This window comes from Trichomycterus rosablanca, chromosome 24, assembly GCF_030014385.1.
Source record: "Trichomycterus rosablanca isolate fTriRos1 chromosome 24, fTriRos1.hap1, whole genome shotgun sequence".
NCBI lineage: Eukaryota > Metazoa > Chordata > Actinopteri > Siluriformes > Trichomycteridae > Trichomycterus > Trichomycterus rosablanca.
In genome coordinates this window covers 9,935,801-9,950,480 of record NC_086011.1, presented here as the reverse complement: position 1 = coordinate 9,950,480, position 14,680 = coordinate 9,935,801, and the positions used below count along the sequence as shown (strand labels likewise).

The 14,680-nt window shown below is 41.3% G+C and overlaps 1 protein-coding gene across 2 annotated transcripts in view; it reads right to left on the bottom strand.

Annotated features, from left to right (window-relative positions):
• srgap2 (SLIT-ROBO Rho GTPase activating protein 2) overlaps positions 1 to 14,680 on the bottom strand; it is a 141,714-nt gene that overhangs the window by 7,600 nt on the left and 119,434 nt on the right. For both annotated transcript variants that reach the window (XM_062987110.1, XM_062987111.1), the window contains exons 13-19: positions 14,525 to 14,555; positions 11,647 to 11,707; positions 9,918 to 9,995; positions 9,667 to 9,801; positions 7,574 to 7,679; positions 4,416 to 4,640; positions 2,293 to 2,372 (exon numbers count right to left, since the gene is read on the bottom strand). In XM_062987110.1, the coding sequence (XP_062843180.1) occupies positions 2,293 to 2,372; positions 4,416 to 4,640; positions 7,574 to 7,679; positions 9,667 to 9,801; positions 9,918 to 9,995; positions 11,647 to 11,707; positions 14,525 to 14,555 (716 nt within the window). The remainder of the gene's footprint in view (positions 1 to 2,292; positions 2,373 to 4,415; positions 4,641 to 7,573; positions 7,680 to 9,666; positions 9,802 to 9,917; positions 9,996 to 11,646; positions 11,708 to 14,524; positions 14,556 to 14,680) is intronic.

Genomic DNA, 14,680 nt, shown 5'->3' with positions numbered 1-14,680 from the left:
TTGATAATAGGGACAATAGGTCCGGGCTCAAAGTCAGCATTCGAATTCATCCTCAAAGTTATATACAGTAGACCCTTGACTTATGAATTTAATTGGTTCCGAAGTGCTGTTCTTAAGTCAAAATGTTCATTAGTTAGACCTATTTTTCCCATAAGAAATAATGTAAATAGAGTTAATCCATGCCAGACCTCCCAATCCCCCCTTACCTAACCTTTCTAATGTCTTAAATGCTCTTTTTTGTTTTAAATACAAGTATTTTTTCCCTTAAATCTTAAATTATAGAATAGACATTCCTGTAATAAACAATAATAAACAACAATACACAGTAGTACTGTAGTACTGTACTTAAAACACCAGACATCCCAAGTCTCCCAAAAGTTCCGGGAGTCTCCCGCATATACATAGCGGCTCCCTGATGCCCGAAAGTCAGATAAAATCTCCCGGTATCTAGAACGAGCGGCCAAGAGCGCGCACACACACACACACACACACACACACATACACACTCACGCACGCAGGCGACTTTTTTCCCCGATCACGTATTAAATCCGTTATCTGATATACAATCTAGCGTACTGTGTAGGGAACATAAATCAATTGTCTAATATACTGTCTAGTGCACTATGTAGGGAACATAAATCCGTTATCTGATATACAATTTAGTGCACTATGTAGGGAACATAATTAATTATGTAATACACTATCTAGTGCACTATGTAAGGAACACAAATCATCATCTAGTTATACTTTCTAGTGCACTATGTAGTGAACATGAATGCGTTATCTAATACACTATCTAGTGCACTGTGTAGGGAACATAAACCAATTGTCTAATTCACTATCTAGTGCACTACGTAGGGAACATAAATTCATATCTAAAATACTATCTAGTGCACTATGTAGGGAACATAAATCCGTGATCTGATATACAATTTAGTGCACTATGTAGAGAACCTAAATCCATTAACTAATACGCTACCTAAAGCATTATGTGAGAAACATAAATCTATTATCTTTCACACTATCTATTGCACTATGTAGTACGCATTAATGTGTTTGTGACACGAACAGTTAGCTTAGTAGCTCAGTTAGCAGCTCCTAAAAGTTCTGTTATCACCCATATCCTTTGGTGTGTGCGGATGGTTTTATAGCTTTTTTGTGGAGGGTCAGGGTCGAGGTCCGGTGGTACCTCCCTGAAATGAGTTTGTGCAACTTGGGATGTCTGAAAACACACACATCACATTTCAGTACAGTACGTGTGCTGTACCATACACCATAATACATTGTATCTACCAGAAACAACAATAACTCTCATATTTCTCTATTATTTCCTTTATTTTAATAGTGTTGTATTTTTGTAGGTGTAATTTCACGAAAGAATAACTTCCTTCTTCTCTCTTACTCACTGTCCTTCCTGTCTGATACACAGTGACAGCTACTGGTAGGAGTAATTATACAACAACAAAATACTGCGCTTTCTCTGCACATTCACTGGGGACATTTTAATATAGAATTTTACTAAATATAAAGAAAACACTGGAAAAACACCGTCCGCTGTCTGAATGTTCGCTCACTGTATATATATACATATAGAGAGAGAAAGAGACGGCCGGACTCAACTTGTTCGTGACGTCACATTGTGTTCCGCGAATTTCGGTTCGTAATCCGAAATTTGTTCGTACGTTAAGTTGAAAAAGATCGATCGTAACCCAAAATGTTCGTATGGTAAACCGTTCATAACTCAAGGGTCTACTGTATTAGACAGAAGTCTGAGTTTTGTGTAGGAAGGTTGACATAGCATGATGCTAAGCCACCATAGTGCGGTCACACAGGGTAGAATTTTGGCTCTGAACACAAGCCATTTAATAATCGAGTCCATCCTGGGTGGAGTGAAATGCGACTGGCTGAAGGGATGTAAACAATCCAGCCTTGCTATTTGTTATTAAGATGATGTCCTTTCAGTTATACTACATATAGGCCACACCTGGGCATTGCCCGGCCCCCAAGCCACATCTGGCCCTTTGGTTTGGCTCTCCACAACTGTCCAAGTTTCTCATGTGGCCCCATGGAAAATGTAATTGCCCACCTCTGATATAGGCTATAATCACATTGTTTAATCAAGGTTTACAGTTTACATGTCCCTTTAAGGTACTGGATGTTTGTTTTTGAACCATAACTTCACCAACCATAGAATGGGTGTCCACATACTTTTGGCCATGTAGTGTACACCATACTGTAAATGCAAATGTCTATAAGATAATGTCTGTGTTTTTATGTTGCATTACTACTCACCATCATCACTGTTGGGAATGTCTGAGACGGTGTCAGGTGCTGGTTCGTCCACTAGAGGGGGCTCGCTTTGTGGACTATCACTGTTGTGGACAAAATAACAGAAACATGGAGTGAAAAGCTGTGCGTACATTTAGAGATAGCATATTGAGTGTACACGACTACTGACTGTAGGCTATGTGTTGCTCTGTATACTGTCATTACACAATATCCCATCTAACAATCATAAGGAACCCCTAGGGCATCAGTTGACCGGATGATGTTTGGATGGTGGACCACACTCAAAGTCCTCAATGCCAACAATGATAGGAGTTTGGTGTTCTGATCACCAGTAATTTTGAACAGTGTTTTACAATCCCAACAACTACTAGACAACCGTTGTCCCACCTTGTTTCTACACTCACTGTTTATTTTATCAGCTCCACTTACCATATACAAGCACTTTGTAGTTCTACAATTACTGACTGGAGTCCATCTGTTTCTCTGCATGCTTTGTTAGTCCCCTTTTCATGCTGTTCTTCAATGGTCAGGACCCCCACAGGACCACCACAGAGCAGGTATTATTTGGGTGGTGGATCATTCTCAGCACTGTAGTGACACTGACATGGTGGTGGTGTGTTAGTGTGTGTTGTGCTGGTATGAGTGGATCAGACACAGCAGCGCTGCTGGAGTTTTTAAACACCTCACTGTCACTGCTGGACTGAGAAAAGTCCACCAACCAAAAATATCCAGCCAGCAGCATCCTGTGACCAGCGATGAAGGTCTCATAGATGACCAAATCAAACAGCAGCAATAGATGAGCGATCGTCTCTGAATTTACATCTACAAAGTGGACCAACTAGGTAGGAGTGTGTAATAGAGTGGACAGTGAGTGGGCATGGTGTTTAAAAACTCCAGCAGCGCTGCTGTGTCTGATCCACTCGTACCAGCACAACACACACTAACACACCACCACTATCACTATGTCAGTGTCAGTGCAGTGCTGAGAATGATCCACCTCCTAAATAATACCTGCTCTGTGGTGGTCCTGACCATTGAAGAACAGCATGAAAGGGGGCTAAAAATCATGCAGAGAAACAGATGGACTACTGTCAGTAATTGTAGAACTAAAAAGTGTAGAAACAAGGAAGTGGTTTTAATGTTATGCCTGATTGGTGTATACAGTATATAGAGAGCGTAGCTCATAAAATAACCATTGTGTGTACATGCGATACAAAACAATTTATAAAGAATTGTAAAGGTACACAAGAGTAGATGTGGATTCTGCACCATTATCCTGTTAGTCTGATGCCATGTGACTTATCAAAGCCAGGTTTATAAAAGGCGGTTTCTAAGGAAGGGAACGAGGGAGTCAGGGAGGCTGGGAGTTGGAAAACGAAGCGCTAATTGAGTCTTTGGGAGTACAGTGTGATTTTTGGAAAAGCCTCTTGAAACAGTCACATGGTTGGAAAGGCAGCAGTGTTAGAAACTCTCAGAACCAGTACATTGCTCATTTTAATATATGTGCAGTATATACAATGTGGCCAAATGTGCGTGGTTAACTTCATTATTACGTCCAAGCGTTTCTGCCACATTCAATGATTTTACAACAGGTGAATAAAATCAACTGTAATTTCAATTATATCCTTTTAACTTGGTTCCAAACTGTCCCTCTGTGCACAAAGCAGGACCATTAAGTGTAGTGTAAAGGAACTCCAGTGCTCTACACAGAGGTCTGAAAACAACCCAATTGAACCCAAAATCAATTACAATGCAGGTTTTATTGTCCAGTATCACTAGCTGACCTTACAAATGCTCTTTTCACCAAATGGGCACAAATTCCCACAGACACAACATAGAAATACGGTAAAAAGTTAGGTGATGGGTGTTAAAGCCACTACAGGAGAATTGTAGTCAACTCTGTATTAATGGCTATGTTTTGAAATCTGATGTTCAACAAGCTTAATAGTTGCCAGTGTTGCCACTATCTAAGAAAGCACTAAAGGGAACAATGAAAACAATAGCGGGCCTAATCCAGAGCCTTGTGGTACACCATAAAACTTAAAAAATGTAAAAAAAGATGTCTTTTAATATCAGTTCAAACTTTTTCAGTCTTATGAGAATTTAAATTATTTATTAAAACTCACCAGTATTCCTCCGCAGCTCCGACACGCTCGTAAACGGGCCCCTCGAGCTCGCGTGACCCAGGGAAGACGCTCTCATGCTGAATGATGATGGTCTTGATCAGCTCGTTGACATGGGCTTGGCAGGAGACCTGGTCGTGACCCTCTGGCACGGACATGAGCGTGGGGCCGAAGCAGATGGCCAGATTATAGGGGTCCATCATGTTGTCCTCACTGTACTGGGACAGACTGTAGAAAGGGTAGATATAATAATTACAATGCTTTTTCCATTTTATTAAAAATATTAAATAAATACTGCAGCTAATTATTAGAAATGTTAATTAGAAGGTGTTTCATCTGTCATGTGATGAATGTCCGCAAGAAACAGCCCAGTATTTTCACTTGATAACAGCTAGGAGTCGTGCAAAGGAGATAATTAAATTAAAATAATAATACAATTGTTATTCAGAAGACAGAAGTCTGGCTAAAGCTTTCACCTAAAAATAATATAATAAATAAATAAATAAATATTATATAATAATAATAATATGGATAATATTAATAATAATATGAATAATAATAATAATTAATATTATAATAGTAATACCTTATCAATCTTACTAATTGTATCTTATAAGGTGTATTAAAAGTCACATTTTATTGACATCTAATCACAAAATTATACATTTACATAATATATAGGGCACTAGGGCAGTTATCACAGCAATGCAATTGGCTGGCCAGGTGTCTACACAGAAATTGTTTCCAATATCTGGGGGATGGGGGAAGCCTTGTCCAGGGTATTCCTGCCTTGCGTCCAGTGTTTCCAGGTGAAACTGGACCTGCCACAACTGTAACCAGGATTAAGTGGTTGATGAAACATGAAAACTTGAACTTGAAACATTCCCCCCCCCCCCCAACCTTATTTTATATCCTTCTGTTCTTTTTCTGCCACAGTAGGCAAGGAGCTTTGAGCTGGAAAGGATTTAAAGGCCATTTCTGAGGCTCAAGGACTCCACCGAACCACAGCGAGAGTCATTATTTCATTACTTCTTCAAAAAATTTGAATAATAGTGAATATATCCAGGAACAATGGCTGGTCAAATGTTGTCCAAACGAACATAGCTTAGCAGGAACATATCCATGAATTCCAAAAAAAAGGGTGATTCCTACATATTGGTGTAACATGAATGAAGGATCACGCTATACTCCAAGTATTCCTCCAATGTTTGTGTGCTGGTGCCATGACCCGACCTTCTTAATCATGCTCAGTTGTATCTGTAGAGCTCCAGACCAGGCCGTGGCACCACTGACATTTAAACCTGAGACTTCTAAAACTCTAAAGCCATAGGACTGTCCCAATGTCTCCCATTCTGTGGTAACCACCAATGCCTAAGCAAGAGCCAAACCCTAATGTGGTCCAAAGGGTCTTTTAAAAAGACCTTAAAGATAAGGAAAGAAAAGGCAACCCATAAAAATAGTCAAATAAAGACATGGGAGTGGAATATTATATAAAATATGTTTTGGCACGCCAACCTTGGACCAGAAAAGCTAACATATGTAGCGTATATGAGAAAATCTTGTGAAATAGTGGGATTAAAAGGCATATGGGTTTATTGTCTGAAAAGCTGGGCTTAGATTAGCTGTGGTCTGCGGTCTAAGTGAAAGCTTACAGAGCTTAGAGATTTTACAGTCTCGGTGGAGTTTAGCTCTCTAAATCAGAGCTAAACCACAGACTTGAACGGTAACCTCACTGGCCCATTTTGTCTGTATAAGTGGGCGCAAACACTGGGCGAGAAAATTAAGGAACACCTGTATATCACCTCCATGTTTAATTCTTTGACCCTAATCCTCCCAATCTAAATGTATCCCATCACCAGATTTCATTTAGCTTCCTTTACTGCTGCAGACCTCCACTCATGACCAGTCGTGACTGTCACACACCCTCTTTGACACATGCGCAGTAGCTGATTACTTCTTTTTTGTGTCCAATTTTTACCCAATTGCATTATGCTTCCTCTTTACTGGTGCTGCCCCGCCCCTGATTGAGGAGAGCGAACTGACACAGATATAATTTTTTTTCATTTTTTGTGAATCAGCCCTGTGCACGGAGAGCCACACCCTGATCAGCATTATTCCTCTACTCTGTGCAGACGCCATCAGGTCGTAACCGCATCAGTTATGAGGTCCCTCTCCGGCTCCATAACCCTGTATCAACGACAGCCAAACGTTGTTCATATAGCCGCCCAGGCCAGCCGAATGGCAGAGCTGAGATTCTATACAATGTATTCAAAATCCCTAGCGTATTTTACCGCTGCGCCACCTGAGCGGCAGTAGCCGACCACTTCCTTTCACCCGCACGATGCGGGTTCATATGGAGATCTGTATCGCACACTGCGAGTCACGCACTGATCCCCATAATTCCTCGTCTCTGTGCAGGTACCGTCAATCAGCCAGCAGAGGTCATATTTGCATTCCGGCATTCTCACCCTCGGACGAGCCAATAGCAGCCTAACAATAGCAGAGCTGAGATTCTAACTCATACGTTTGTGAGTCCGCTCCGGTGTGCTGGCATAGAATTTCTTTGAATAAAACTGTACTCTGTACCATTAACATTTCCCTTCATTGAAAGTAAGTTCAGTCTAATTGCTCAATCGCTTGCAATTGCTCACAAGTCCAATGATGATGTTCTTTATGCCACTTCAGCCACTGCTCAACATCGTGTTTGTGTTTTGGCAATAAAAAACTCAACATGAAGCTTTTAATAAACGTCTCCTGCTTTGACGACACTTCCAAAAGCAAGAGTCAAGAGTTTAAACAAATGAAAATCTACAGCGGCAACAGTTTGGGGAAGGTCTTTTTTCTTGTTTCAGCATTACTGTTCCCCTGTGCCCGATGTAAGGTCCATAAAGACACGTCCTGACATGTTTGATCTAAAAACTCCAACCCTAACCACCTTTTTCGTATAAACAGTTGCTAATCTGACTGACACAAATTCCCACATCCTTTCCAGACAGCCTTTTCAGAAAAGTGGTTGCCCTTTCTGCACAGCGATGAAGCAACACTATATTTACACCTATAGTTTTGGAACGGCATGTCTAACAATCTCACAATCAAGTGTCCATATACTTTTGGCCATACACTGAACTCGAAAATGATCCAAAATCAATCAATGCACTTACTGGTTGAGAAAAGCGAACAGGTATCTCATGATGACCACGGTGTTGCTGGGTAGATTTAGCAGGACCTTGCGGATATGTGTGGCTCTGTCCTGAAGGTTTTCCATGGCTGCAAAAACACCCAATCAGAACATCATATACAGTGTATCACAAAAGTGAGTACACCCCTCACATTTCTGCAGATATTTAAGTATATCTTTTCATGGGACAACACTGACAAAATGACACTTTGACACAATGAAAAGTAGTCTGTGTGCAGCTTATATAACAGTGTAAATGTATTCTTCCCTCAAAATAACTCAATATACAGCCATTAATGTCTAAACCACCGGCAACAAAAGTGAGTACACCCCTAAGAGACTACACCTCTAAATGTCCAAATTGAGCACTGCTTGTCATTTTCCCTCCAAAATGTCATGTGATTTGTTAGTGTTACTAGGTCTCAGGTGTGCATAGGGAGCAGGTGTGTTCAAATTAGTAGTACAGCTCTCACACTTTCTCATACTGGTCACTGAAAGTTCCAACATGGCACCTCATGGCAAAGAACTCTCTGAGGATCTTAAAAGACGAATTGTTGCGCTACATGAAGATAGCCAAGGCTACAAGAAGATTGCCAACACCCTGAAACTGAGCTGCAGCACAGTGGCCAAGATCATCCAGCGTTTTAAAAGAGCAGGGTCCACTCAGAACAGACCTCGCGTTGGTCGTCCAAAGAAGCTGAGTGCACGTGCTCAGCGTCACAGCCAACTGCTGTCTTTGAAAGATAGGCGCAGGAGTGCTGTCAGCATTGCTGCAGAGATTGAAAAGGTGGGGGGTCAGCCTGTCAGTGCTCAGACCATACGCCGCACACTACATCAAATTGGTCTGCATGGCTGTCACCCCAGAAGGAAGCCTCTTCTGAAGTCTCTACACAAGAAAGCCCGCAAACAGTTTGCTGAAGACATGTCAACAAAGGACATGGATTACTGGAACCATGTCCTATGGTCTGATGAGACCAAGATTAATTTGTTTGGTTCAGATGGTCTCAAGCATGTGTGGCGGCAATCAGGTGAGGAGTACAAAGATAAGTGTGTCATGCCTACAGTCAAGCATGGTGGTGGGAATGCCATGGTCTGGGGCTGCATGAGTGCAGCAGGTGTTGGGGAGTTACATTTCATTGAGGGACACATGAACTCCAATATGTACTGTGAAATACTGAAGCAGAGCATGATCCCCTCCCTCCGGAAACTGGGTCGCAGGGCAGTGTTCCAGCATGATAATGACCCCAAACACACCTCTAAGACGACCACTGCTTTATTGAAGAGGCTAAGGGTAAAGGTGATGGACTGGCCAAGCATGTCTCCAGACCTAAACCCAATAGAACATCTTTGGGGCATCCTCAAGCGGAAGGTGGAGGAGCGCAAAGTCTCGAATATCCGCCAGCTCCGTGATGTCGTCATGGAGGAGTGGAAAAGCATTCCAGTGGCAACCTGTGAAGCTCTGGTAAACTCCATGCCCAGGAGAGTTGAGGCAGTTCTGGGAAATAGTGGTGGCCACACAAAATATTGACACTTCAGGAACTTTCACTAAGGGGTGTACTCACTTTTGTTGCCGGTGGTTTAGACATTAATGGCTGTATATTGAGTTATTTTGAGGGAGGAATAAATTTACACTGTTATATAAGCTGCACACAGACTACTTTTCATTGTGTCAAAGTGTCATTTTGTCAGTGTTGTCCCATGAAAAGATATACTTAAATATCTGCAGAAATGTGAGAGGTGTACTCACTTTTGTGATACACTGTATGTGAGTATTTATAGAATGAATAAAAAACTACTGGAACAAATCACATGACCTAAAAGGTATGCTTTCCATATCATATTTTATCACATTCATGATTGTTACAATGTACACCGACTGTATATATATATATATATATATATATATATATATATATATATATATATATATATATACAGTACCAGTCAAAAGTTTGGACACACCTTCTCTTCAGTGGTTTCAGTGGTTTCAGTGGTTTATATATATCAGAAATAAGGGGGTTGGGGAATACTTTTTAATGGCATTGTAAGCAGTGAAGTGGGTGAATTGGCACTCACAGACACAGGCCATGAGATCATGGAAGACTTCTTTTGGGAAGAGGGCGGTCTCCAGACCTCTAAAGTATAGCTTGAGGACGCCGGCGATGGAATCCATGTCGTGATCATTCTGATCCACAGCCAGCGGGTCCTCACCTAGGGTGACAGAGGTTTAGTTCGCGGTCCGAACACAGACGGTGAGTCAGACGTTCGTAATGCTGAGAGTTTGAGCGAATGAAAGGACGGAAGAATATCAGATTAGATCGTGTTACCCCTCTCAAAGGCGTTCTTTATGTCGTTGACCTCGACTTGTGAGCCGGACACTCTGAAGATGCCCTCGTGTTGCAGGCCTGTGGACACAATGACATCATGTTACTGACCGTTCAAAAATGAAAAGCCGCTAAACTTGTTAAATTACTTTAGCTTTCAGAATGTGGTTTGTTTTAAGCTCTTGATAAAACATTTATGAACCCTTTGAAATAATCCGGGTTTTTGCTTTCATTATTAATAAAATAGGGCGTGATCATCTAAAACACAACAAGATACAAACATGGGTTACTTACACCTATCAGCCATAACATTAAAACCATCTACTTGTTTCTACACTCAATGTCCATTTTATCAGCTCCACTTACCATATAGAAGCACTTTGTAGTTCTACTATTACTGACTGTAGTCCATCTGTTTCTCTACATACTTTGTTAGCCCCCTTTCATGCTGTTCTTCAATGGTCAGGACCCCCACAGGGACACTACAGAGCAGGTATTATTAGGGTGGTGGATCATTCTCAGCACTGTAGTGACACTGACGGTTGTGGTGTGTTAGTGTGTGTTGTGCTGATATGAGTGGATCAGACAATCAGACAGATGATCAGACAGAGAATAGTCCACCAACCAAAAATATCCAGCCAACAGCGTCCTGTGACCACCGATGAAGGTCTAGAAGATGACCAACTCAAACAGCAGCAATAGATGAGCGATCGTCTCTGACTTTACATCTACAAGGTGGACCAACTAGTTAAGAGTGTCTAATAGAGTGGACAGTGAGTGGACACGGTATTTAAAAACTCCAGCAGCACTGCTGTGTCTGATTCACTCATACCAGCACAACACACACTAACACACCACCACCATGTCAGTGTCACTGCAGTGCTGAGAATGATCCACCACTCAAATAATACCTGCTCTGTAGTGTCCCTGTGGGGGTCCTGACCATTAAAGAACAGCATGAAAGGGGGCTAACAAAGCATGCAGAGAAACAGATGGACTACAGTCAGTAATTGTAGAACTACAAAGTGCTTCTATATGGTAAATGGAGCTGATAAAATAAACCCTGGTCCAACTTATCCTATCCTGTGAACAAGAGCCAATCGTTGCTCGTGTGGCTGCCCAGCCCAGCCGGAGGGCAAAGCTGTGATTCGATACAATGTATTCGAAATCCCAGCTCTGGTGTGCTAGCATATTTTACCACTGCGCCACATGAGCAGCATCATTTATTTTATGCTTCAAACTTGGCGCCAATGGCTTGGTTCCAGTCTGACTGTCCCAAAGGGCACAAGTTTGGTGTGGAGGAACCCAAGCCCTAATCTAAACTCTCAAGGTCAATTAGACACCTTGTTGAACGTCAGTGTCTGATCTGACAAATGCTTATTTGAATGAATGGGATTCAATGCGTTATAATGGCTATAGTTTTGGAATAGGGTGTAAAAACAAGGTCACTTCTGGGTGTCCAGGCATTTCTGAAACATATTTTGTTTGTATACTGTATATTTTATATTTGAGTGGATATATACACTAACATACGTCATAACAAAGAAGATTGGTTGAATACTTGTTTCTCAGCACTGTACATCTGTGTTATAAACCCAAGCCATTTTCTATCATTGCTTAAGCTAATTTATTAGCCGATATTGAGCGCATACGCTGATAAATAAACCCGAAGCCTACTCTGGGCGTTCAGGGGGGCACAGATCTGTAAGGCTCATGCCAAGAGACACATTACCGTGACGGCTGATGAAGCGGATGCAGCTCTCCACGATCAATGGTATGGCTTGAGCAGATTCCTGAAAAAAATGAGAAAAGTAAATCAACAGGGTGAGGAGAGGAGAGGATTCCAGTCGGGGGCTGAAACCCTAGATTGTTTTGATAAATCTTTATGAACGAGGGCTCCTGTTCAAGCGCCGGGATAATATTTATGGAGGGATGAAGGTTTCAGCCTGCATAAGGTAAGGAACAGAACAGCGGCAATCCCAATGGGGAAAGGGGCTACAGAATGTGGTGGTTGCTAGGAGACCGCTTCTTGCCAGTGCTTCCTTTTGTTTGTTTGGGCAAAGTGGAAATGGGTGAGGGAGGAATTTGGGGCACGGTAGGCCACACGCCAAGAAACACACACACACACACACACACACACACTTCTGGACGTAAATTCGGCCCTGAACTGCACGTTATATGTAGTGGTAATATTATTCATGGCTTTGCTTCCTAATGTTTTCCCAACTCCTGAACCACAAAGCAGATCCAAATGCAACCCCAAATCAGAAAAAGTTGGGACAGTATGGAAAATGCAAATAAAAAAATGCAGTGTTTTTAACAAGTCAGTACAAAACCACATGCTGCACACATTCGAGTCTGTGACACAGCGACACAGCAACTTCAGACTCGACTCAGACTCGTTTCAAATGACTCGGACTCGACTCGTGACTCGCAAAAAAATGACTCGTAGACAGCAAAAGTCAGCAGCATGTGTTAACATTAGTTACGTGTGACAATCATATATATATTATATGAACCGACATCATTCTGATCGTGTCGTTTTCTGCTCTCTGATAACGCTCCGGCCGTCTTAACCCGCAACGCATGCAATGGGTAAATGTTCCAGCCAGCTTCCGGCGTAGTAATGAAGCGTTGCTCCTTACTCCCTCCTTTGGATTTGAATCTCATTTCAAATGTTGGAATACCCTACTTGGTGCACTTCACTGGAACAACTGGGGTGAATGGGACGCTCCTACAGAATTGGCGCTAATGGTTGGAAGACCTTCCAATCAGACCTTCTGATTATAATTGTTAGTAAGAAAAGCTGTTATTTGCATTTATATAGTTTGCAGCGTCACACAGATGATGTGTCAATGAAACGCTTGATTGGCTTTCTAACGAGTTCGTGTTTTACTTCACAACCGGGAAAAGTTTGGAGGTTTTTAATTGTAAGCACATTTACAAACTATCGGATTATATTCCTAATGGGACACACGGTTATAAATTTAATAGCATCTGGAAGAACATAAGCTAAGGTAAGCAGTGGTTATGATTTTTTTGCTGTGTTTTGGATTTTGGCCGCTGTGCCTGATTTATTGTGCGCTTTTGTTTTGCAATGAAAACAAATTGTATCAGTTTAAGCTTTTAACTGGTACCTAGGAAAGTAAAGGCACTAAGTAAGACGGCAAAATACAGTCGCTAATCTGTTGTTGTTTTTATCTGAACTTACATATTATTTGTTTATTTCTACGCTACATTTCCAATATATGTTTTATGTATATTATAGTGACTCAAGACTTGACTCGGACTCGTATTTTGTGACTTGTGAACATTACAAAGGCATGGCTGTGGAAGAAGAGGGTACGGGTACTGCACTGGCTTGCCTGCAGTCCTAATAGAGCGAGAGTAACCTAAACCTTTCATTATACAACACCTTCAGGCATTGTGACAAGGAACAGAAACATTAGAGTAGTAAATGCTTTACTGTCCCTACTTTTTTGAAATGTGTTGCAGGCCTGAAATTGATGGACCATACACACTAATGCAAGTAGATCTCTCTAACATGTTTTTGACCTTTCCTTTCCTACAAATGACTGAATCTTAAAATCTGTACAGCAGCATATTCCTTGCGACTGTGCAGCTACTAAGCATCTATGGCTGTGTTCCAATCCACATCATGTTGCCCTACATACATAATAAACAAGAACAGAAACATTGGTGTGCTTGCTTTTCTATATGATTTCATATGTTTTATATTGTTTAAAGTGTCATTTTAAAAGTATTGTGGGGGGAACATGAACTCCGCCCACAAACCCATCAGCAACGTGCATCCTCGCATTATCGGTCGGATGCCAAGACTGTCTGTGTGAACGCAGCCTTACATTGAAAAGACAAATGACACAGACAGACGGGCATAAAATTATGATGCAGTTATTTTAGTCTAAATACTGTTTTAAAATAAATTACAATAATAATATGAACGACGTATTCAAATTGCAATCATTTTATAATGGTTAGAAGTATTATAATATTGACAGCAAGCAAGCAATAAGGTACACTTCATTCATTCATTCTTACCAATATTCACATAATATTAACAGCTAATATCAGTAATTGATGCACTGATACTGGATACATTGATAACTGTTAATTAATTTGAATCATTAGAATTTCAGAGTGTAATTCCTTCTTTCTTCCTTTAGGGGGCGACATTGTGCGCTTCAATAAAAAGCCCATAAGAGTAATTGTATCCGTTTCTTTTGTTTAGTCCTCCTGTTTGGTTAGAACTGATACACAACAGGATGTTAGGTGGGCTCAGCTAATTTAATCCCACAGGACCCGACAGTGATTATGATTTGGCAGTGCCATAGAAAAGGCAGGCTGAACTTGGTCGGGGGACAAAGTGTACCCTACTTTTCTCCCACTGGAACTGCTAGTGAGTTTATTGGGAATGTAAAAGGCCTTAATTCTCGTATACCCCCAGTGGAGAACCAGTACTGGGAGAATTTTTGGATTCGTGTGACAAATGGTGGAGACAAAGAAAAAACGGATGTGAAGCAAATTGGCACGGTGATGCTCCTCATATCAACACTGACACACACACACATACATAGAGAAATGGAAATTACCTGTTTCTGCGCCGACGAGTCCCTGCGCCCACTAATGTTCACATAAAACAGAGAAATGGAGAGGAATAATGATTATTTTTCACCGAGTTGCAAAAACAATTTTCTGACACAGATACAGCTTCATCAGCTTTGTCATTTAGACGTTTTAAACAATTG